This window comes from Protobothrops mucrosquamatus, unplaced genomic scaffold (assembly GCF_001527695.2).
Source record: "Protobothrops mucrosquamatus isolate PMUCROS unplaced genomic scaffold, P.Mucros_1.0 scaffold607, whole genome shotgun sequence".
NCBI classification, from domain to species: domain Eukaryota; kingdom Metazoa; phylum Chordata; class Lepidosauria; order Squamata; family Viperidae; genus Protobothrops; species Protobothrops mucrosquamatus.
In genome coordinates, this window is record NW_015386905.1 from 122151 (window position 1) to 147713 (window position 25563).

General features: G+C 40.9%; 1 protein-coding gene across 2 annotated transcripts in view; it reads right to left on the minus strand.

The window, feature by feature from the left end:
- AP2B1 (adaptor related protein complex 2 subunit beta 1) overlaps positions 1–25563 on the minus strand; it is a 64123-nt gene that overhangs the window by 32773 nt on the left and 5787 nt on the right. For both annotated transcript variants that reach the window (XM_015817605.1, XM_015817606.1), the window contains exons 4-13: positions 25087–25332; positions 17665–17855; positions 14157–14378; positions 13523–13643; positions 12426–12521; positions 10013–10128; positions 8710–8875; positions 7468–7566; positions 3832–4091; positions 2096–2288 (exon numbers count right to left, since the gene is read on the minus strand). In XM_015817605.1, coding sequence (XP_015673091.1) covers positions 2096–2288; positions 3832–4091; positions 7468–7566; positions 8710–8875; positions 10013–10128; positions 12426–12521; positions 13523–13643; positions 14157–14378; positions 17665–17855; positions 25087–25332 — 1710 coding nt within the window. The remainder of the gene's footprint in view (positions 1–2095; positions 2289–3831; positions 4092–7467; positions 7567–8709; positions 8876–10012; positions 10129–12425; positions 12522–13522; positions 13644–14156; positions 14379–17664; positions 17856–25086; positions 25333–25563) is intronic.

A 25563-nucleotide genomic window follows, 5' to 3' on the forward strand; every position in this document is an offset into this window, starting at 1 on the left:
TCAGGAAGTTTCTCCTTAGTTCTAGGTTGCTTCTCTCTTTGGTTAGTTTCCATCCATTGCTTCTTGTCCTGCCTTCAGGTGCTTTGGAAAATAGCTTGACTCCCTCTTCTTTGTGGCAGCCCCTGAGATATTGGAACATTGCTATCATGTCCCCCTCGTCCTTCTCTTCGTTGAACTAGACATACCCAATTCCAGCAGCTGTTCCTTATATGCTTTAGCCTCCAGTCCCCTAATCATCTTTGTTGCTCTTCTCTGTACTCTTTCTAGAGTCTCAACATCTTTTTTACATCGTGGTGACCAAAACTGGATGCAGTATTCCAAGTGTGGCCTTACCAAGGCATTGTAAAGTGGTATTAACACTTCATGTGATCTTGATTCTATCCCTCTGTTAATGCAGCTTAGCACTGTGTTGGCCTTTTGGGCAGCTGCAGCATACTGCTGGCTCATATTTAAGTGATTGTCCACTAGGACTCCAAGATCCCTCTCACAGTGATTACTATTGAGCAAGGTACCACCTATACTATACCTGTACATTTGGTTTTTCTTGCCTAAATGTAGAACCTTACTTTTTTCACCATTGAATTTCATTTTGTTAGCACCCAGTGTTCAAGTCTGTCCAGGTCCTCCTGTATTTTAGGCCTGTCTTCTGGAGTGTTGGCTATTCCTGCCAGCTTGGTGTCGTCTGCAAATCTGATGAGTTCCCCATCTATCCCCTCGTCCAAATCATTGATGAAGATGTTGAAGAGCACTGGGCCCAGAACAGAGCCCTGGGGTACCCCACTACACACTTCCCTCCATGTAGATGCGGTTCCATTGAGGACCACACGCTGAGTACAATCAGTCAGCCAGCTACGGATCCATCTGGTGGTGATGCTGTCTAACCCACATTTTTCTATCTTATCAAGTAATAGGTTGTGATCTACTTTATCAAATGCCTTACTGAAATCCAAGTAAATTATATCCACAGCATTCCTCTGATCCACTAATTTTGTCACTTGGTCAAAGAATGCAATAAGATTTGTCTGGCATGATCTGTTTTTGACAAACCCATGTTGGATTTTGGCAATGACTTTGTTTGCCTCTAGGTGTTCCCTGATTCGTTGCTTGATTATCTTTGATTATCTAGTTTATAAAGATTCTAGTATATGCAAAAGCTAATGGAGGGTCAAAAATTACGAAACAAATATTTTACATGTCAAATCCAGAGTCTGCCTCCACGGTAATGATTTCTAGTGTCATCCAACCATCACTGTCCAATATACCATTAGCAAGGACAAACCACATATTCCTAAAAGCAAGGCTGAGTAATGTTACAAAAAGAAAAGGATGTTATGGTAAGAGTATGAGATTTTTGTTCCAAACGGGCTAATAGATCAATTTTGGTTCATAAACTATGGTCTCTTTCTTAAAACTAGTTCACCCATGAATTAATGCACAATAAACAACTCATGTTATGGTTTCATGTAATGTGTTTATACTGTGCCCTAGTTTTGTTCTTATGCATCCCATGCCTGCTCTTCCCAGCTGTTATGCAAATACCAGCCTCTGTTACAATTCATTGTTATAAGGAACTGACACAATGAACCAAAACTGCCAAGGGTGATGCTAGATATTGTGTGATACATGTACCTAATGCTAAAAATCAGAAGCATTTTTTCTTGTCTTTTCTCTGCTAACATCTAGCAAGAAACACAAACACGACATAGCCACACTCCTTGTTTCTGCTGATGCACAGGGATTAGACCATGAACCTCTTAAACATTTTCCACAATGTGGTTTAATTTTTCTTGATCTTCTCTATGTATTTGTGAAGATAATAAAGGCAGGAAACAAACAAAGAAACAAATAAATAAAGCAATACCCCAAATAAGCAAGTAAAGGAGATAGTAAACTTGATAACTTGTAATCTGCAAAGCAGAAAAGGAGCAAAAAGAAGACAAACATTTTTGCCTCCTCCAAGTGGTAGTGACTTGGATCCCAATAACATAAAGGGAAAGAAGGTTGCCAGCAGCCTTGGTTTTGGGTACTATAGAACTAAACAACATATATCACTAAGAATTTTAGTCCATGTTCAGCAAAAGTCATGCTTACTCACCAGGCTATCAAGTCCACCTCCTAAAAGGTCCACAGCACCCATCTGCATGGAAGACACTTGGGGAACATTCACTGGAGGCCCCAGATCAAGGTTCAAGAGGTCACCCAAGAGATCTCCTTGGGACGGAATCACCTGAGTTTGCTCCAGGTTTGTAGCACTCATGTTTCCCACAGGGCTGTCTCCTGCATCAGTACTGAAGACATGGGAGGCGGGTAGGGGAGAAAGGAAAAAGAGTTCCTTGGTTTCACTGTCAAAGAAGAGAGCAACACAAAAGACTTTCTCTTGCAAGCTGCTCTAAACAGATTTTGTAGTGCAACTATTCGTGTAAAAGTAGCCCTAGCAAGGGGGGAGGGTGTGAACTGTAAAATAATTTGATGGCAAACTATTGCTATGTATTTAAATTGTGAATTCCATAAATATCTACCCAATATATAAGGCTGTTGAAATACAGAATAAAACACTGGGCAAATAAAATCCAATATTAAATAACGGACTGAAAATTTTAAACAGCATCGTTTGGTCATTGTGATAGAACAAGGGCAGCTGTGCAATTAATATCCTGCCAAATAGCTTGGGAAGAACTTTCACTCAAAATAAGCAAGGGAAACTTGAGGTCTTGCAGGGGTTGCTAAACTACAACTCCCAGGTTTCCTCACCATTATTTAGGCCATTAGGAATTGGAGTGCAACATGATCTTCTGGATCACAAGTTCCTCAACCCTGATTCAGTCAACATGGCCAGGCAAATTCTCACATTTTCTGGCAACCTGCCCAGAGCTGCTTTGCAGGGTGAGATGGGCGGCATACAAATTCAATAAATAAATTACAGATACTCCTCGACTTACAACCAGTCTCTTAGCAATTGTTTGAAGTTCTGATGGCCCCATCTGGGGGTCCTTACAACCTGGATTCAAAGTTCTGACAGTTGCCCCCCCTCCTGGGTCATGTGACTGCATTTCAGATGCTCTACATTTGCTACTGTTTGTGGCATCCTGCGGTCACATGACCATGCTTTACGACAAGTTTTGCCAAAAATCAGCATTTATGTTTGGTTTTGGGCAAAACTGCACCCAAAGTAAACCATCAGTTTGCTTTAATAACCAGTGCAAAAAAGATAGGCTCCATTATGGTCGTTATGGCCTCCTTTATGGATGTGATTGCTTATGACCTACCCTGATTCAGGCAATGTTTCCTGTATGTCTCACATTTTCTGGCAAGATATTATGTGACTGCTTATGAATTTTCTTCCCACGTGTTCTCGACTTACAACCATTAATTTAGTGACCATTTAAAGTTATAATGGCACCGAAAAAAAGTGACATGACTGTTTTTCACACTTACAAATGTTGCAGCATCTCCATGATCCCGTGATCAAAATTCAGACGCTTGGCAACTGGCATGCATTTATGAAGACTGCAGTGTCCCAAAGTCACAGGATCACCTTTTGCAACCTTCTGACGAACTGCAGCGATCCACTTAACAACTGTGGCAATGAAGTTATAAAATGGGGCAAAATTCACTTAACAACTTTCTTATTTCAGAATGGATACTTTTGCGGTCATACGTTGAGGACTACCTGTATTGCTTCCACGTTCATGTGAATGTTGAGTCTGTTTTTAAATTTTGTATTACAAACCGGTCACATAAAATTGTAAGGGCATCAGGACAGGGTTATATTTCTATATATGGACTTTTTTTTAAAGCAAATAACCGAGAAAGTCACTCTGCCTCTCTCACCTTCCGTGATGGATGGGCAGGTGTTTGCGGTGGATTCCATGGCTGCCTTCCACAAAGGCATTGGGTGGTTTGTGATACACTGATGCCAACGAGCCAATGTGGCAAATGAGCTCATCCAGCAGAGTGGGCTCAATCAAGTCTGTCTCTTCAGAGATCAGGGGCTTCTCTGACAAAACCACCTCTTTGGCAGTGACAGGGTCTGTGGAGAGGAGTCGCCAGTAAATGTAGCCACGATCACGTAGGTCTGGGTTGTCAGAATCCTAAGGCAGAAAAAGGTTTTCTGTTAATGGATGTTGATTTGGAACAAACTTTGACAGAGGAATACTGAGGTTGAAAGGGAAAAGAATGCACAGGAATCTAATGTCAAAAGTAGGTCTTTTTAAAAATATTCTCTACAGAAAAATCACCAACATTCCCCACATATCTGAAGCTTAATAAGATTACACAAGATTGGGCATTGCAGAATGGGACTTTTTAAGTGATAAAAAGTCCTTTCTGTAAAACTTTAAATCTGCGTTCCGTGGGACACAAGAGTCCATAAGAAACTAAAGGAAAAAAAAGTTCATTCAAATGCAGCCATTTTTTTTAATCACTAAAGCTTGATCAGGGATTCTGGAAATTGTTTTTTAAAAAACTTGCAAGTCCTTTAGCCTGAAACTATTTGAAACTATTTGTAATGCTCTCTACATGGGGCTCCCCTTGAGGAGCACCCGGAGGCTCCAGCTGGTCCAAAATGCGGCCGCGCGGGCGGTGTTGGGGGGGACTCGGCGTTCCCACGTGACACCGCTGCTGCGTGAGCTGCATTGGCTGCCTGTGGCCTTCCGGGTGCGCTTTAAGGTGTTGACTATCATCTTTAAAGCGCTCCATGGCANCCAGCTTGCAGGACTGGCCTAGGGTAATTTTTAGGGGGGTTTTAATTATATTTTAAAATTTGACAAATATTTAAATATTCCTTTTAATTAATTTTAAATTTGTATTGTTTTGTATGTATTTTAAATAGATTGTCAGCCGCCCTGAGTCCTACGGGAGAAGGGCGGGATATAAATCCAAAAAATAAAATAAATAAATAAAATAAACCCTTGGTTTAAAGTAAAAGAATTTGTAAGCCTGTTTTCACTTCCAAATAAACATTTAAAAGTTGCTTTTTAGCAGTCTGAGAGTTCTTTAAAAACGTAGTGTTTTACAAATTTCAACAATGTTGTCAGAATGAGTTCAGTACCCCTCAGATTGGTTTTCTTTGCACAATTGTGTTTAAATCGATTAAGTGTAGGGAACATGGTTAGTGTGCAATGTTAACAGTTAAAATGAGTTAGCACAAGAATGGAGGTGTAGAAGTGGTGTAAAGGGAGCCAGTTCCAGTCCCCTCCCCATCCCTCTGTCGTATGATTCAAATAGGGATGAGAAATTGACAGATTCCTGCTCCAGACTGAGGAAGCATTGGACTTGTAGATTTTATTTAATGTTCTGGGAAGGAAAACTCAAGAAAGAGACATCTTTACAGACTCTGGCTACTCCCTGTTTGATGGGGCACTGGACAGTCTTCTTGGACTGAAGTGGTACAGTTATTAAACAAACAAAGAAAGAAGCTGCTGGAACACAAAGTTAAGTTTTGTTCTCTGGGTATCCACTGACTCATCTGTCGAGCTATGCCAACTCATGTAAACTTAATTGCAAAATGTTGGTTTTGGTCATCATGTTCTGTTTTGGTCATTGCGTATTTCTGGAGATCTGTTTTCTTTGATGGAGTTTTAAAACCATACTATTCATCATATGAATGCACAATAACAGAAAAGCACAGATGATCCCTTGGGGTTGTGATTTCAGGAGTGAAAAGCTATCAGGATGTCAATATTTAGAAGTATATTTTATACTATCAAGGAAGATACATTTTAAATGGCTCCTGAAACTTGTGGAGGTATACTCTATTTTCCATTTTTGATTCTGCACATATAAATTAGGTCTCCCTGATACGTTCTGGAGCAATGTATTTTTTTAATTCTCAGTTTCTATAATATGGTTTAACAGTTATAGGAGATTTTTGTTCCTTTGGATTTCATTAAATTATGACTCACGGCACTTCTTACCATTAGCTGGGCTACTGAAAACTATTGTTTGGCAGTATATGAAGGGCCACAGGTTCTCTCTTCCACAAACCTATCACCATAACTATCCCGTGACTCTGCCTCATATTCCAATCCTCGTGCCCAATGACATAAGAACATTTTCAAGGCCAACTGGGTCAGACTATTATAATCTCTGGAGAGATGATGTTCCAAGGAACAGATGACATAATAGAAAAGGCTCTCCTCCTAAATCCTGCCAGATGGCTCTTTTTAATGGGACGTGTAGCATACCTCTCCTGCTGGATTTAATAGAATTGGGAGAGGCAGTCCCTCAAATAACTGGCCTCGTGCCATGAAGGGCTTTATAGGAAACTACCAACACCTTGAATTGACTATCTACTGTAAATAGACTTCCTTGTTTGAAAAGTGTTTCTTGGATAAAGCCATGCGACTCGCACCAGGGCATCCCTGCACTTAAGACTGGTGATCTGTTTTCCCTACATTTAATGTTGGTGAAAGTACCTTTGCTGCTACACAAGCAACAATAAAACAACATATGGAATCCTTGCTATTGCAGAGTATGTCAGCCAAACCAAAGGTAGTCCTCGACTTACAACAGTTTGTTTACTGACCATTTGAAATTACAACATCGGTGAAAAAAGTTATTTATGACCATTTTCCACACTTACGACCATTGCAGCATCCCCAAGATCACAGGATCAAAATTCAGACACTTGGCAACTGACTCATATTTATGACGGTCGCAGTGTCCCAGGATCACGTGACCACCTTTTGCGACCTTCTGACAAGCAAACTCAATGGGGAAGCCAGATTCACTTAACAACCACGTTATTAACTTAACAACTGCAGTGATTCACTCAATAACTGTGGCAAGAAAGGCCATAAAATGGGGCAAAACTCACTGAACAAATGTTTCACTTAGCAACAGAAATGATGGGCTCAATAGTGGTTCTAAATCGAGGACTACCTGTATGTGACAGACTTTCTTCCTCCAAAGAAAGAACTAGATACAGTATTGCTAACTGTGAGAACTGCAAATGAAACACCTTTAAAGATGGAGTTTACCGCCTCTGATTACCAAAAGCTAGCTATTCCATGGTTTTCTGGGGACAACAGAAAGACAGTCAACCATCTCTGCTGTTGTCGAATAATAATCAGAAATGCACTGCTTGCCCATAAAAAAATGTAGAGGCTGCAATCAGACATCCAAATCTATACTGACTCACAAATGTGCTTCCAACTTTAATTTATTTAATCCCCTTTTAAAACAATCAACACCAGCATTCATTATCCCTAGCACTGCTTTTCTTTTAAAAAAAAAATATGAGCTCTTTAATGTGCAGGACAGATACTGGGATGGAAAGTAGTCACACATTGTTGACCATTCCATGTTGATATTATTCAAATGTTACCAGCAATCAGATAGAAAGGGTTCCAAAGTCACTGCAGACAATATAACTAACCAAGAATTGGGAGGACCTTTTGATAGCGTAACAGTGATGCTAACACTTTTCAGCATAGGAAGTGCAGGTGAAGAGGGTCTGTGCCTTACCTGTGTAGCAAGACTCAGCACTTGCTGGACCAATTCCTGTGTTTCGGATGGCTTCTTCAAAAATAGCTTTACAATGGCAGTCAACAAAGTGAGCTGCACCTGGAGGAAAAGCAAGAACAAAGAAATGAGGAAGGTTTCTGATGGACAAATTACATTTCCAGTAACAGCTGATCTCAGGAAATATTGCCTTCAATGGGATATAAGGTTTAAACAAAGACAGAAAGGTTAAGCAACTGTGTGATGCAGCTCTTCCTGCAATTAACAAAGAAAAGAAGTCTTATGGGATCAGCTCTAAATTTAATCTAGCATCCTGCTTCCCCCAATTGCCAATCAATCTAATGACTCCAGGTAGCAGTAAGCAAGTGTGAGGGAAAAAACAGGTCTTCCATATTTATCTCTGAGCAGCTGGTACTTAGGCCATATTATTCTAAACATGGATGTTCTATTATCTATATCAGGGGTCTTCAAACTTGGCCCTTTTATTACTTGTGGACTTTAAATCCCAGAATTTCTCAGCCAGCGTGCCTGGCTGAGGAATTCTGGGAGTTGAAGTCCACAAGTTATAAAAGGGCCAAGTTTGAAGACCCCTGATCTATATACTACTGAGGCTTCTGCATAAGCTGTCAGAACTACACCAGTTACACAAAAGTAAGAGAAATGGGCAGATCCAGAGGGACCTGAATTATAGACCAATGCAAAAAACTTTGCAGGGAGAAGCTAATACTGAGACATGAAAAAAGGGAAGATGTTCTGATTAGTTGCTGAGAAGCAAGAGCAAAGCTGAGTGAGTAAAAGATGATAGACAAATACAATTAACAAAGACAAACCGTTCTCTGTTGAGATAATATCCCGATTACATTGAAAAGCTATTTTTAAATACCTTCAGGGACGATGTGACAGCTGTCTGCCAAAGTCAAAGATATGCATGTACGTGGAATTTGGCAGATATGTGGTGACAAAGATGAAATCCCAGTTTTGTCTTAAAACAGGTTAATGAAAAGCAAACTCTTCCCCAGCTGCTGGGAATTAGGAATAGTTGGACGTATCCAGAGGGCAAATAGGAAAAAGGTGCACCAGCAGGGGTTTAGCAGCACATAATAGAGAAGTAGCACAGTGGAGAAACAACAGCTTGTGGAAAGAGAAACATGGGCAAGCTTTTGGCCAGAATCAAGCTGCTGAAATCAAGGATCCAGTTTCTTCCTTCAGAAAACTGAGACAGGAATATGGAGATATCAGTATTACCTGAGTGCTTTCATCATGGAAGCCTTCCAGAAAGCTCTCCAAGAGCTCGTCTGCATTGTCAATTCTCTCTGCATATTCGCCCACAATCCAGATCATAGCTGCTCGGGCATCTGGCTCATCCAGAGAATCAAGGTTTTCACAAAGTGTGGCAATGATACTCTCATACCTAATTTAACCAAGGCAGAGTTGGATAGGGTTATTATCAAAACTTCTTGTGCCCTAAGTTTTTTTCTCCCCAAAACAAACCTTGCATTCATCCTCCTTTTGCTCCAAGGTCTTCAGATCCTGGTTTTAACTATTGTTACATCCACTTTAATAATCCCCTATCCTCTGTTTACCAAGTATCTTCCCTTGTCTACTTCAAGTCTCTGCAAAGCACCTCATCCCATGGTCCCATATCTGCTTTCCACTTCTTGAATAATTATTGGTATTTCAGATCATTAATCACTAGTGTTGATGAAGGCATGTAGATGAGTTGAGCAAAAACAGATTAGGTTTTAGCAGTGGTACATATCAAAGGAGATTGGTTATCTTTGTTGACCACAAGTTCAATATGAACCAGTATTGTGATTCAAATGCTAAAAAGGCAAATCGAAAAAAAATATTTTTTCCCCAATCTATTTTGCCCTGGCCAGACATAACCTGTAGTGTTGTGTCCAATTCTGGACACTCTAGTCTAAAAAGAATATTGACCAGTTGGAACGAGTTCAGAAAAGAGCTATCAAAATGGTGAGAGGTCTGGGTATACCAAGCTCTTGGAAGAACATTTAATGTATCCATGTATATTTTGCATACAGAAGAGATGAATGAGGGGAAATATGATGAAAACTCTAAAATGCTATCAAATGAAAGTGAAATTATTCTCTACTGTCCCAGAGGGAAAGACCAGAACCAAATGGTTAAAACCATAAAGTAGGAGGTTCAGCCTAGACCCCATGAGGAACTTTGTGAGTGTACAAGCTGTCAATTTGTAGTACAGGTTGCCACATGAAGTGGTGAATTCTTTTTCAGAGAATGCATGGATGGTTATCTGTCAGAAATGCTCTAATGGAAGAGGAGTTGGACTAAACGGATTCTAAATTCCCTTCCCACTTTGTGATTCTAAATCTATGGAGAGTAATGCATTCACTCTATTTAATCAGTGCCACCTGATTTTTCTCAAATTAAGTTGCCCTGTCTCTACTCATTCAGGTGTTCCTCCACTAGGTCACTTAAAGGCCACACAAATTGGCATCCCTTAAGGAAGCCACAATTAGTATTGGCAAGGTCGCTTCTGCACACTTCGTTTGGTAGTTGTACTTACTTGTTGGGATACTTGCGGAAGATGTCTCGGATGACCACGATGGCTTCCTGCACTACATAGTTGACCTTGGTCTGGATGAGATCCAGAAGTGTGCTCACGCAGCGCTCAGCAGATTGCTGTCAAAAAGGACACAGAAGAGCAGAAATCTTCAAGTAGAATGTCAGCTCGAGTATAAAGGCTAACCTGGATGTGCCTCACAATTCAATAACTTCCCCTACATGTATCACATCCACTCCCTTTTTAGATTTATTTATTTATTTTAGTGAATGGCAAAAGTGTTAAAAAGCACTTCTCAATGAGCAAATATGGAACTATTTGCTATATTCACAAATTCAAAAGTAGACTGTTTATACAGTCAGTACATGATGAAACTGCATACAGAGTCCCTGGGGTTTCCCTGATATGCGCTCAGAGGGCACTACTCCACAATATGTCACACTGTCTGCTTTGGAAGCGCGTAGGAATCCTAAACTTGGGCGTCCCTTGGGCAACGAAACAGATTCTTCCACAATGGCAGCCAGACAATCCTTGTGATCTCCTGGCTTAAAACACATCACTATGAGAAGACCTCCTTTTTTAGAAATCAGAAAGCAGAGATCATGTTCCACCCATTCAGAAGAAACTGTCCTTGCATGGAAAACATCCCCAAATGGCATGAAATGAGACATTTCAGTCTATATTTGATTAATGGAGATTGTACACTATACTCGAAACACATTTGCTGCCAACGCCATTAATATTTTTTAAAGTTATGGAAACTGTCTTAGGCACATTATCAGTCTATGAATGAATGACTGTACATCTTTGTGTGATGGCTCTTTCTAATCATATATACAGAAAGGACCACCTTTCCTCAAGTGTCAGTATACTGTACATATCAAGGACCTTACTAATTTAATCAGCCTCCCCTGAAGACAGGGATTTTTCCCAAGGTTTTCATAGATTTGAATATTTCTGGTTTAATAGAAACCATTGTTGATACAAGAGTCTATCCAACATGAATCACTGTCCTAGGAAATGCAGTTGAGAATTAGTCAGTAACATCGCTGATAAAGAGACCACTGAGAAGCTCTGCCTGTCTCAACCAATTATCTAATCTTAAACTACAGCCTGATGGCAAATAAAGTAGCTTCCTTTATTTCTAATGCTACAATGTTTAGGTGGGTTTCCATGTCTAAGGGGAAAAAACTACAGCTAGTCCCCAACTTACAACCATTAATTTAGTGACTGTTCAAAGTTACAAGGGCACCAAAAAAGTGAATTATGAACGTTTTTCACACTAATGACTGTTGTGGCATCCCCACGGCCACGTGATCAAAATCTGGGCACTTGGCAACTGGCATTTATGGCTAGCTCCTGACAAGCAAAGTCAATGGAGGAAGCCAGATTTACTTAATGACTGTATGATTCACTTAACAACTGCAGTGATTCGCTTAATAACTGTGGCAAAAAGGTCATAACAGGGGACAAAAGCCACTTGACCACCGCCTCATTTAGCAATAGAAATATTGGGCTCAATTGTGGTCATAAGTCAAAAACTACTTGCATAGCCTAACAGCAGAGCACTCTATCACATGGAAAAGCCAGGCATTCCTCCATTTGTCCTAGAAATTCGAAATTCATCATTTTGAAATTGTTATCTGCTGAATTTACCGAACATGAAATCCTGCTGATTCACCCCCAAATATTTGCCCTTTTTTTAAAAAGAAAAAGCATTTCCCAGTGTTGGCTCCTATGTCAGTTAAGCTCAATAAATAACAAATCATGTTTATTGTTAGAAAAGCTGCTAGGGAGTTTGGAGGGGTTGGCAATGGTAGAGGAGGTCAGTCTGTTCCAGAGATAAATGCATTTTAAATTGTAACAGTTCCCTGCTGACTGAACGGTGCTGTCTAAGTCAAGGGCTCTGAAAGCAGAGAGAACAATAAAAGACAGGATTTCCCAAAGGACTGAAAGCTGACATATATGTTTTTTAGTGTGAAGTGAAGATCAAAATGCTGAAAATGTTCTCTTTTACGATGAGTAAGAAAAAGAATTTACTACTCTCAGATACTCTGTTCCCCAACCGTATTTTTGTGCAGTGGTGGCCCGCAAGGTGTGTGAAAGGAAAAAACAACAACCCAACACACTCAAAGCATGTAAAAAGGGGCAGAGATTTGATCACACAGTTGCAGCTGCCTCATTTCCTTTTTTGACCTCATCTTCCAACACTGACATCATGAATCCACCAGAATTGACTGCGGTGCTTGTGTGTTACACCAAGTGATCTACATCCGGGCCACATATGATGTCAACTTTGTTTTTAACGCTATTTGTTTTCAAAGCATAACCCTTACAGTTCATCTCCTGAACTGAAGTTCAGTCAGCTGCAGCAATTAAAACACAAAAGCAAAATCAGGGAAGAAAAGCTTCTCACTTCAACTTTGATGGCACATCGTCCAATGGCACGGACAGCTTTGCGGACAAAGTCCACATCCACTTCTGTGGCGTACTCCTTCAGTTCTGCTAAAACCTGTTGGAAATAAGTTAACAAAAAAAACAACCCTCAGATTAAATCTGAGTGTGGCACTATTTCTTGTTGCCCTTGTCCCCTATTGGCTTGCTACCACTGATATGATCCAATAAAAGGGAAAAAAGTTTACAAGTTTCTAGACCAGTAGTGGCGAACCTATGGCACGGGTGCCAGAGGCGGCACTCAGGGCCCTCTCTGTGGGCACACGCGCCATCGCCCCAGTCCTGGGCCTTCAGCTGGGTTTTATAAAACCTTTTCGCTTTAGGCCTCCACCACTGTGTGCAAAAAAAAAAAAAAGGTTCAATCAATCAGTCAATTTCAACTTCTTGTGGGGAAAAAAAAGATTTTGCAAAGTTGGAATTGATTGAACTTTTTAGTCCCACCCAGTCTGCTGTTACCACCGCAGCCACACTCAGCCAATGGGCCACACCCAGCCAATGGGCCACACCCAGCCAATGGGCCACACCACCTGGCACCCAAAGATGCATAAGTGGGTTTTGGGTTGCAGTTTGGGCACTCGGTCTCTAAAAGGTTTGCCATCACTGTTCTAGACCATCTGTTACAAAGAAATACAAACACATTGGAAATGTATTACAGCAAGAGATCCTAATCATTTTAAGCCAGTGGGCAGATTTGGAATACTGGGACCCTGTTCTGGGCATTCTCATCAAAGAATTCCCAGGGTAGGAATGGCCATACCCATAGATCCATTTATCAGAAGGCCAACCAAGCAGAGGACTGTAGCCACACCCTTATTATTGTTTGTTTATGTTGGGTTCAAATCATGCAGCATACAGACTTGTCAGAGAAAAGAACTAAGGAAGGCAGGGAGCTGGACACAGTCAAGAAACGTGTTATTTGTCACAATGTTACCCCAAGGCACCAAGATGGGGGGGGGGGTGTCAGGGATTACAAGTAACTGCAAAGCTCATGGCAAAGTATTTATTGGAAGACATTTTCTAGACACATGTGAAATGAGACCCATTGGGTCCCAGACTGACCTGAGCAATGTTGGCCTGGGATGCTAAGCGAATCATGATATCGAGTTTCTCCAGCTTCACGTAGATGGGGTCATTGTATTTCACAAAAAACACCTTGATCTCTTGCTTCAGGATTTCAGGCCTGGGAAAGGAATGAGCACACACACTAAAATTATCACCGAGGTGCAATCTTGTTCATTCCTGATTTGTATTTGTTTTCCAGTTAAAGAACTGCCATGCAGACTAACAGGAGATATGAAAGCAACTCTAGTCAGCTTCCTATCACCTACTTGTACCTCTGAATATAATGGATTATATTATCCTAGTTAGCACAGACATTGTGCTGGCTGGGAATAATGGGAGATATAATCCAACCTACCAGGAAATCTGGCAGGTAAGAAAAGCTGTATTAAATCATCTGCAAATAGAACAATAACAGTGGTCCAAATTTCTCTATTTCCCCCCTTTAATAGCATTTCAAACTATTTACCAGGAGTGCGCTTTTTGTGAGCCAATGCCATTAAATAACTCTGTATTAACATATCCCTGAAGCTGCAGAATACCAGGATCAGCCCACGTTGAACAAGCAAAGCTGTCTCATATACAGTTATTCAATCAGGGAGTTATTGAAACAACATCCTTCCTTGTGCCTGACCTTTTCTGCACAATCAAGTTGATGTTCCTCAAAGCAACATATTGGACTTCCGGCTCGCCGGACAGCAAGGTGACCAGTGGAGGGGCCAGTTTCTTCAGCAACATGTTATAATAGTCAGAATCCTTGGGAAGGAGCTCTAGGAACTTCATTAGGACTTTGACAGCCGAAAGCACAACAGCGGAGTTGGCATGAGAGAGGCGAGGCGTCACCCGTTCGCATATGCTGCCAAAGAAGAGAAATAAGAATAGAGGCTAAGGCTGTTCTTTTCTCCTGGAAAACCCTGGCTATGCTGGAGAGACACATTTTGATAATCCAAAATTAGCAAGCAACACAGTGGGGTTTTTTTAAAAAGAGTTTTGCTGTGCAGAATCAGATATCCAATTAAGTAGATCCTTGAGGGTCTTGACTACAATATTTTCTGTTGATAGTCACAGGTGCTAATAGAGAAGCAGACAAGCAGTGCATATTGGAGATAGCTAATCTACTGCTGTTGTTCCCAACATCTGGAAATAAAACTGGTTCAGATGCAATCTGAAATACCTGGATTAATCAATCTCAGATTGATTTCCTATGTTTGCTGATTCTCAGTCATTAAAAACAATAGCTTAAAAAGAGAAATTTTACTGTTGTCCTAAAGTGCACTAAGAATTAGCATTAAAGGGGGAAGGAAGTTTCACTACAGGCAACCAACAAAAGTGTCACAATAGCTGTCATTTATCTGGCCTATGGAAAATAAACCCAGACATCAAAATTAAGCCTCCTTCAAGTCAAACCTGACTCCTCATGGCACGGAGATACCTGAACAATTTTCCTGCCAACACTATAGAAGTAGCCCCCTGCTATTTCCAAGATGTTTTTCAACTTCACAGTCTCTGTTGCTATGCTCCTGGGATTCTCTGGCAGCCTCAGATCAAGGTAGTAATTGAGCCTAATACTGTTTAGCTTTGGATGTTAGATCAGAGGGCCCAGGTAGTGTTACCTATTGGGATAATACGGTTGGGAAGCAGTTCTCAGTTCATGGGATGGCTAAAAGAAGACTGCATCATCTGATTTCTGCTTCATACCACAGCTTCCTACACCCCTTCAAAATCTGCTCTGTAAGATCTGAGAAGTCTGCAGAGCAGATTTTAAGAGTGGGAAGTGGGAAGGGGAAATCACACCCCTCCTATTCCACTTACAGAAACCTACCTTTGGATAATACCCAAAGAAAGTTTTGAAGTTCTGCATGCCAACTCTGTTAGTGGTTTAATATTAACACTGGGTTTTCTCAATATCTGGTTTTAATGAGAATGTATCTTTAACCACAGAAGCTTCCTGAACAACTTGAGGCTGGTTGCTTTGTCCCAACACAACCCATTTCACAGGGCTGATGTTCTGGGGGGAAAAATAGGGAGTTCCACAATGCTATAAATCTAATGTATACAATACATAAAAAATAGTGTAAGTCTGCTTCTTGAACATGCCACTATCCTTAAGTACCTCAAAGAGTTACTGAAGAATAACCAAAGTTAACAACTGTCTACCTAGGATTTAATTCTACTCTAAGCAATTTTTATACTGACAGAGATAAAGAAGGTCTGAGAAGATGGAAATCAGCAATTATCCTGATCTGACAATTCACTGTCAAAAAGAGCTAATAATAAGCCACTCTCTAATTCCCAAGGTTGTGTAGGATGACTGACAATGTGGTAGGTTCTCAACTGCAGGCAATTCTGGAGGCTGTAGAATAGCCCGACCCATTTCAAAATGGCTACGTGATTGAGACTGCATCAGTTCTATTTATCTAAGAATGAAGAGAAGATGGATGACTTATTCTTCATTTTTCAGTGACTTTAGATACCATTAAACATAATATCCCTCTAGATCATCAAATAGATTTGAGAACAGGACACATGGCTCTGCAATGGTTCTACAGGTAGTCCTCGCATCACGACCACAATGGAGCGTGGCCTTTAGGTTGTAAGTTATTGCAGTCATAAGTTGAGGCATCACATGGCTCAACTTAATTTTATGACCATTTTTACAACAGTCATAAAGTAAGCCAATGAGGCTCTAAAGTGAATCATGAGGCCATTAAGCAAATCCAGCATATCCAATGGGTGTTTTTTTTCCCTGGAAAATGGCAAAAATGGTGCAAATCACGATCCCATGGCTGTGGAATGCTGCAACCGGTCATAAACTGATTTTAACTGCCGATCTAATCTATCGTTATGCTTGTTCATTTTATTCGCTTTTTCACTTGCCATTTAATTACTCTGAATGTCTCTATTTTACATTTGTTCTTTATCATTGGTGACCAAGAGAGTTTGGCAGATGGTTGTATAACCAAGTTAAATAAATATAAGTAAGCCAGGGTTAGCTTAGTGCAGTGGTGGCGAACCTATGGCACATGTGCCAGAGGCGGCACTCAGAGCCCTCTCTGTGGGCACGCACGCCGTTGCCCCAGCAGAGTTCACCAGAATAGCGAGCATGTGGCGTTTGGAAGTGACGGGGCAGGAAGTGAGCAAGGAAGCGGCATTGGCCCCCTGGGGATGCCCCAGAGATGGTGAGGGACTGGTCCCCACCAGCCTGGTCCTAGCCCACCCACCCCAGCTATGCCCACCCAGTCTGACGTGACCACCACAGCTGTGACCACATCTTTGCCCACCCAGCGGCCATGCCCGGCCAGTGGGCCACGCCCCCCCTCTCCCTGAGAGCACCACAATGCTGATGCATTGCACTTTGCAATAAATAAGTGGGTTTTGGGTTGCATTTTGAGCGCTCGGTCTCTAAAAGGTTCGCCATCACTGGCTTAGTGTAAACTGTGAACCGAACCAGAACTGGATATTAGAAGACCTATGGGCAGGGTCTTTCTTGCTGGGATGCATTAACAGAGGGATAGAATCAAGATCACGTGAAGTATTAATACCACTTTACAATGCCTTAGTAAGGCCACACTTGGAATACTGCATCCAGTTTTGGTCACCACGATATAAAAAAGATGCTGAGACTCTAGAAAGAGTACAGAGAAGAGCAACAAAGATGATTAGGGGACTGGAGGCTAAAACATATAAGGAACGGTTGCTGGAATTGGGTATGTCTAGTTTAACGAAGAGAAGGATGAGGGGGGACATGATAGCAGTGTTCCAATACCTCAGGGGCTGCCACAAAGAAGAGGGAGTCAAGCTATTCNGAGAAGCAACCTAGAACTAAGGAGAAACTTCCTGACAGTTAGAACAATTAACCAATGGAACAACCTGCCTCCAGAAGTGGTGAATGCTCCAACACTGGAAGTTTTTAAGAAGAGACTGGACAGCCGTTTGTCTGAAATGGTGTAGGGTTCCTGCCTGGGCAGGGGGTTGGACTCGATGACCTCCAAGGTCCCTTCCAACCTTATTATTATTATTATTATTATTATTATTATTATTATTATTATTATTACAGTGAAGAAGTCACAGAACTTTATCAAAGTTTCAGTAAAAGGAAAGGAGAATTCCCATTCAAGCAGAGCAGTCATAGATCAGCCAACCTTTGGGCTTCACGGTCATCCTTTGGGTTGTAGTTGGAAAGGCAGTCCAGGATGAATATCTGCCCCCACTCCGTGCATTCATTTAAAGCGGTGAGTAGCTTGTTGATGTTCTGAGGGTTCAGGTCTAGCAGATTGCTATTGGGGTGAGATTCGCTAATTTCAGACAAGGCAGCAACAGCATTGGCCACAACCTGGCAAAAAAAGAGAGCAAAAAACTTGATACTCAGCAGTGGAGCAGAAACTTCGGAATGCTGCTTACCTTGCATGAACTTCTGCAGGATGGATGGAGATTTTTTTGAAATGATTAAGTTGTGCCACAGCTCATTTCCTTTTTTAAAAAAAACTGTATTAACTGATTTAAATAGAACTTCTGAACAATGGATCAATTCAGCCACATTTTTTTAATATTCATATATTACTTTTTCACACGGACTGACAGGGGTTTACAAAATCCCTGTTTTGTGTTCAACCAATGGAAAAAAATACGTAATACAGGTAGTCCTCAATTTATGACCATAATTGAGCCCAAAATTTATGTTGCTAAGTGAAAAATTTGTTAAGTGAGTTTTGTCCCATTTCACAACTTTTCTTGCCACATTTGTTAAGTAAATCACTGCAATGGTTAAGCTATTAACACGGTTGTTAAATGAGTCTAGTTTCCCCATTGACTTTTCTTGTCAGAAGGTTGCAAAAGGTGATCCCATGACCCCGGGACACTGCAATGTCATAAATGTGAGTCGGTTGTCAAGCATTTGAATGTAAATCACGTGATCATGGGGATGCTGCAACAGTCATAACTGTGAAAAATGGTCACAAGTCACTTTTTTCAGTGCCGTTGTAACTTTGGACACTCACTAAGTGAACTTTTGTAAGTCGAGGACTATCTGTACACATATTTATATACTATGTCTCCACATGGGCTGACAAGAGTTTACAAAATCCCTTTAACCAATAAAAATAAATACATAAAATACTGTAATATAAAATTGGTATGTATCCATAATACACATGAGTATTCAGAAAAAAAATTAATCCAGAAGGATCTTTCTGGAAGATATTCCCTTTTCTCTATTACATGCTCAGAGACAATGGTTCCTCTGAGATTACACATGCCACTGTGTCTACATTTGGCTTTTTGAATCATGATGATTAAAGAATATATAGCTAGCGAGATTTGCACATTGCATTGTCATAAGTCGTGGCCTATAAACTACAATCAGTAGCCAGATTCACATAACATACTAAACCAAAACATCATTATTTATTCTTATTTATTGGATTTCTGTGCCACCCATCTCACTCATATAGTGACTCTGGGCAGCTTACAATATAATAAAAGTTTAAAAGTGCAAAAAGTCAATTATAATAGAATAAAAAGATAATTATAATTAAAGTTATACAGCTAAAGTTATACAGCTAAATCTCTTATCCATTTATGGATAAGATAAACTGTCAGCTGCTTAAGGTATTCAAGGACTAGATTCTGGATGCATGGAAAGGCTCCAGAGTTAAGTTTCTGGTTCAGAGTTTTTCTGCAACCTCTGGGTGGCTGGGGGATTCTGGGAGTTGAAATCCACACAGTTTCAACTGGCTACGGATGAGAAACACTACTCTGAAAAGTTGCCACCTATCTGATCACAGCAGATTCTTATCTATCATGCTCTGAATACGCTGACCAACAATTCTTCTACCCTGGCTCAAAATTCACAGCAATAAATTTTAAAAGAGGAAAGTAAAAACAAGGAATGTCTTTCCAGAAAAATGGCATCATATGTGTATCTATGAAACAGGAGATATGATCAAGCATTTAAAAACATTGACTCTGGGGTGCAGTAGTTTATTATTAGGACTCAAAAGCCGGGCACCATACTTAATATAATTAATTCCTGTCCCTATCCTATACAGTCCTATATAAAAAGAATTTCTAAAATTTGTTTTTTTTTTAAATTAGCCTGTTTTTTCTTTTACAACAGAAGAAAAGAGGGAGAAAAATGGATTTCAACACTTTATATCCAGCAGCCTATGAAGAATGCGAGTTATTGGAGAAAAGCTTCTGAGAATGGAAAATCACAGCTGGCCTGCGCAGTGGCTGGGAAGATGAAAGAGGCAGAACCACAGGGGTCTTTCCAAAGCTGCCCCCATTCCACGTTCAGAATAAAAGCATATTGGGAGGAGTGGAACATTAGGGATGTGCTGCTTGAGTGAAAAGAAATACGCCATTATGTGCAAATCTGCCTGCTGGGAAAGATTCAGGCAGGTTCAACTCTTTGGGCCTGCCTAAACTCTCCCTCGATGCCATTTAATGGGGTGAAAAGATGGTGACCTACAATCCTTGGCCATACGGTGAAGGGATACATTCGCCATTTCTAGATTTCTGACACTGTGTAGGCAAAGATCAACAATGTAAGAACAACAAACCAACAAAGAACTTATGCAAACAAGGGCTTACCAAAGCAGGAATACTTATACCCCACTGAGATCCTCCTTAACCCCATACAAAGATCCCAGATCCCTGTCACCAGCTAAGACTGTCTGGGCACAGTATTATGCTACATGGATACTAGTCCCTGCAGGTTTTTTTGGCAACATTTTGGTCTAGTGGTTAAAGCAACACCTATTGGCTAGAAACCAGAAGACTGAATTCTACTCCTGCCTTGGGCATGAAAGCTGGCTGGTGGCTTTGGGCCAGTCTCTCTCAGCCCAATTTACCCCACAGGATGGTGATTGTTGTGGGGGCAATAGGAAGAGAAAGGTGTTATCCATCTTGAGTTATTTATAAAAATAATAAAGGCGAGTTAAAAAACTGGTTTGCCATTGTCTCTTCCTAGGGCTGAGAGTGACAGGCCCAAACTCACCCAAATGGTTTTGTGCTTAAAGCAGAACTAGAATTCATGGTCTCTCGATTTCCAGCCTAATGCCTTAACTGCTAAAATAGCCAACTGTATTTTGTTATCTTGGATTTAGGGTTTGTCACAGGGTATAACCTAGACACTGACTGAAGCACAAGAAGACACTACCTCAGTTTTCTACCTGAAAGTTTTAAAGCAGTGTTTCCCAAACCTTGTCCTTCCTTATCAAAAAATCCCAATGTAAGTAAAATATTTTAAGTCAATTTAAATGTCCTTGTGGTGATTGGGCATTGGGTTCATGTGTAATTATCCAAGGAAAAATCACTTTTACGCAACTTTTCCAGTTTTGCGAAGCGCTGCTTTAAAGCAGACTATACTGCCCTCAATGCCCACACCAACTCAACTATTTGGTCTACAGTCCCCATAATCCTTAACTATTCACTATGCTAACTGGCCTGATGGGAGTTGTAGTTGAAAGCATTCAGGTTGTTTAAAGGAGAAATTACTGGGGGATGGGGAGAGAGACACTTTTGCACAAGTCAGTCTCTGAGAAAAAAGCTTCATTTATTATTCTTTTAAGCCAAACAAAGACTAAGATTGCATGGGGATGGATTACAATGTTAAAATTCCTGAAAGTACTTAAAAGGTAACACATAGAGCAAGGCACTGTAAAATAAAAACATAACACAAGGAAAAAAACTAAAAAGCAATATTATAGATCAACCTCTAACTTTCCTGGAAGTTGAGTACAATATTTTCCTTACAACTTGGGGAATCAATGACCATAAAAGAATTGCATGCTGCCCTCTAATGGCTTGTTGTTAATTACAACAGAATTGGTCCAAAGTGCTTCAGGTTTCCAAAAACTGAGGACTCATGGAAGGTTTAAAAGTCAAATTCTAATCCAGCCCTGCCCTGCAGCCAGCTCCTCTGTCAGGTCCAGCACTGCAGGTTGGGGAACAGCATCACTGGACATTTACAGAAGGCCAAAACTATAGCAGAAGGTTATTATCTATAAGCTTCCTTTTGCCTTTGTTGCTTAGCCATCGGTCTGAGTGTCTGATGTGAAACAGCGATCTCCAATTCAAAAACCAAGAAAGATATGTGTGATTCCTCCAAGTAGATTTCTTTATGGTTCCTCCCCATAGACAGAATCTTGCCAAACTAAAGTATGCTATCACCACCGTAAAGCATATATTCTGGGAACTATTAGGAACGTCTGAAAGACTAAAAATCCAACAACTATTCAAAATGGTTTCTCTACTAAAATAATAATCTAACTGGGCTTGAAAAAGAGTTCTAAATTAGCATCCTGGGCAGATGTTCTCCAGCTATTCCGTTCATATTATTTTTCCTACCAGCAGCATCTCGCCTTTCTTCTCTCAGCGTTTTGTCTCCACCTGGTGTCCTTTCCCTTGGGATGCTACTTCCTCAGATTCTCTTTTGTCCTTACACCCATTACTATTACAATATCCTCCTAGCAATCTCCCTGTCTTTCTCAATCATCCAAAACATGTTTGATAGCACAGTAGTATGACAATGGACATAACTTGCTCAGCAATTCATGAGTTCAACAGTCCATCTGCACTTTAATCTATTTGTGGAGTGTTTCATTGGCCAAAATCATTCATTTCTTTTAAAAGGAACGTATCCCTTTGTTCTTTCTCTCTTCTGTTCCTTCTTTATAAAGAGATTTCCATCTGGAGTCTGGATGATGGGCAAAATAAAGAAATTAAGTTGGCTTTCGGCTCGTTCACAAAGCTTCTTGCTGTGGTGAGAAGATAATGTTGCTGAGAAGTCATCAATATTCATGCAAGCAAACCTGAATAGAGGCATCTTAAACAGATGCCTTCTGAAAGCCAGAAGGGTGTATGATTTTCTATAAGGTGGGGGGCACTCAGGGAAGAACCAGCAAAAACCAGACTTCAGTGCTACCATCTCAGGAAAACCACAAGGTAATCAATAACTATTGTTTTTTTCTGCAAATCATAGTCTGGGAAATTTTGTGGCATCTTGCCAACACTTACATCACTATTCAGAAGGTTTGAGCTACAGAGCCAGTATTCTGGTCAGCTTGATCTGCTCCAGAACTGAAAGGAAAAGGCAGCGAGAGCTTCAGATTTAACAGTGAGCAATCCATGGCTTAAAAGCTGCATGCTGCTTCAACACCATTTGGAGGCTCTTAGTATCTTATCCCTGAGAATGGATGGGGTGAAATGGGTGCTACAAGCCTTGGCACTGCCTGCCAAATTCCTCCAACCGTTCCCCCTGCAGAAACTCCTTTGTGGAGGTATCAAGATCAAAATAGATGTCTTAAGTCTCTGCAACACCTAAGGCATCCATTTTTAAACCCTCTCAAAATGGAAAAACTGGAAGGCTTGAACGTCTCCTATGCAATCCCCAGCAAAACACAGAGAAAATGCTGTCCCAGGGTAAAGGTTTGCCAATTTATCCTCAAACTCCACAGTCCCCTCGCTTTTCCTTCAGCTACTCTTCTTTCATAAATCTTTTGACCACCAAATCCAATTTTTGTTACTCTCAAACACCTTCAAATGGCAATTACTAAAAATCCTGGAAACTGGAAATGTGTGAAATTGTGAAAGCCCTTAAGTTGACATAACCCAGTATTTAAAAAAAAACCAAAAACTAAAGATCCCAAATACAGAAAAAAGAGAACATTCTAGCCCTATCCACACATAGCATGATTCTGACAATCACCTCCTTTGCCCCGTGCAAATATTACCTGCAGCCCAGACAGAAAAGTTGCTGGGCATAGTTTGCCCAGAACTGTGATCTTGGGCACATATGAATAAATTTAATTTTTTAATTTAATTTAACTTTAACTTATATGCCGCCCTTCTCCCCCATGGGACTCAGGGCGGCTCACAGCATATTAAAAACAATACAAAACATTTCCCTATAAAAACCAATTAAAAACCAAATATTTGTAGCTGTGTCTTGTTTAAAATCATTAAAATTGTCCCTATTTAAAAATTCACCCTAGGTCAGTCCCGCTTGCTGAAAAAGCCANGGCGGAAGGTTAGGAGATCCGGAATCATCCGGATCTCGGGGGGTAGTTCGTTCCAGAGGGTGGGGGCACCCACAGAGAAGGCCCTCCCCCTGGGGGTCGCCAGCCGACATTGCTTGGCCGACGGCACCCTGAGGAGGCCCGCTCTGTGGGAGCGTACCGGTCTGTGGGAGGGAATCTGTGGCAGAAGGCGGTCTCGGAGGTATCCAGGTCCTATGTTTCCAAGTACCCTAATGTTTCAAGGTGTCTTAAATATGAAGCTGGGGGACAGACAAAATGTCTGCTCAGAAAGCAGCAGATGCCACAATGCAAACATGGACGAGAGTAATGAAGTTTAATAAAACAAAAAGAAACATTCTCAGAAAGCAAATTTTTTTAGTGCCACATTCCATTCAGAACGACCAACTCATATATCACATAATTAGCCCATTTTTTCCAAAGTGTCTTGTCCAAGATGAATTAAAAGCTTCTTTTAAAGTAATCCTTAATCACTTAGCATCTTACACTTCTAATAAACTGATCGATTTAAGTGGGCTCACCTTTGCCATAATAGCAGCAGCAATAGCACTTACACTTACATACTGCTTCATAATCCTTTATAGTTCTCTCTAAGTGGTTTACAAAGTCAACATATTATCCCCAACAATCTAGGTCCTCATTTTAGCAACCCTGGAAGGATGGAAGGCTAAGTCAGCCTCGAGCCGGTTAGGATCAAACTCCTGGCTGTGGCAGTCTGAAATATTGCATTCTAATCACTGCGCCACCATGGTTCCTTAAACGTTGGTCTAAATTTATTTTTCAAAACCTGTATGCCACCCATCTTGCCAAGGTGACTCTAGGCAGCTTATAGACATTAAATAAAATGCTGTATAAAATAATTAAAACAATAAATACAGATCTTAAATTTAAATAAAACTGAGCAGGATAAAGAAAGAGAGTGGAAAGTGCACACAGGTAGGAGGTGCAGTGCTCTCTACTCCATCAGCCATACTCCATCAGCCACCTCCAAAATGTACATCCCCATTAGGGCCCTAGACTAGTTGGCGTAGCCGTGTCTTCAAGACTTTTTGGAAGGCCAGAAAATAGGGAGCGGATCTGACCTCTGGGGGCAAGATGTTCCTTGGCTGATGGGGACTGCAGCATGCCCCTTCTGCCAGCATGGGTGAAGCAGACTAACCCCATTGGGGAGAGCCAGTTTCTCAGATAGTCTGGACCCATGCCATGCTGTATTTCAATCTGGAAGATCAACAAAGCAGGGGCAAGTACGAAGTGAAGGTAAAAAGCAAAATACATGTAACTTCCTTTTGGTATAAGAAAGGGATTAAAACTGTTTGCTCAGATTGAAAGGGTCCCAAGCTAAATATACCCCTCACAGTCAGCAACTCAATGTTCCTTCTTTGCAAAAACTGGAAAAGACTACAACTAATCTTGGGTCTCCTGTCTACAAAGCATGGCATCTACCACTAAGCTCCAGTTTTCCCCAGAACCAAGCAGCATCACCTGTTATTTGAAGCAGGGTAATTTCAAAGGAGATTAATACTTTACCATGGGATTAGAGTCTGCAATGAGATCACGCAATGAATCCAGAAAGCCCTGATCCTCCACCATTTGGGCATTGATGTCATGCAGTTTGGCCACACAGACAGCAGCGGTCTTGCGCACATACGGGTCTTCATCCTTCAGACACTTCCTGAGAGGTTCACACAGGTATTCAGTGATCTTGTCCACACGAATACATCCCATGGTACGCACGGCTAGAGCACGGATGAGAGGGTTGGGATCCTCACAGTCCTGGGATGAGGAAATTAATAAACAGTGCTATACAGATTGGCTCTGTGCAACAAACATTAGACATTTTATCCAGCACAAGAGGGCTTTTTTCTGTTCTGGGTCAAAGTACACCTGGAACATCACAAGCCACTTCATGTTCTGGAGGATTTATATTTGGAAAGCTGCAGATTTCTCTTAGAACAGGTGGATTGTCAGGATCCCGAGAAACAATCTAACAAACAATGTAACAGC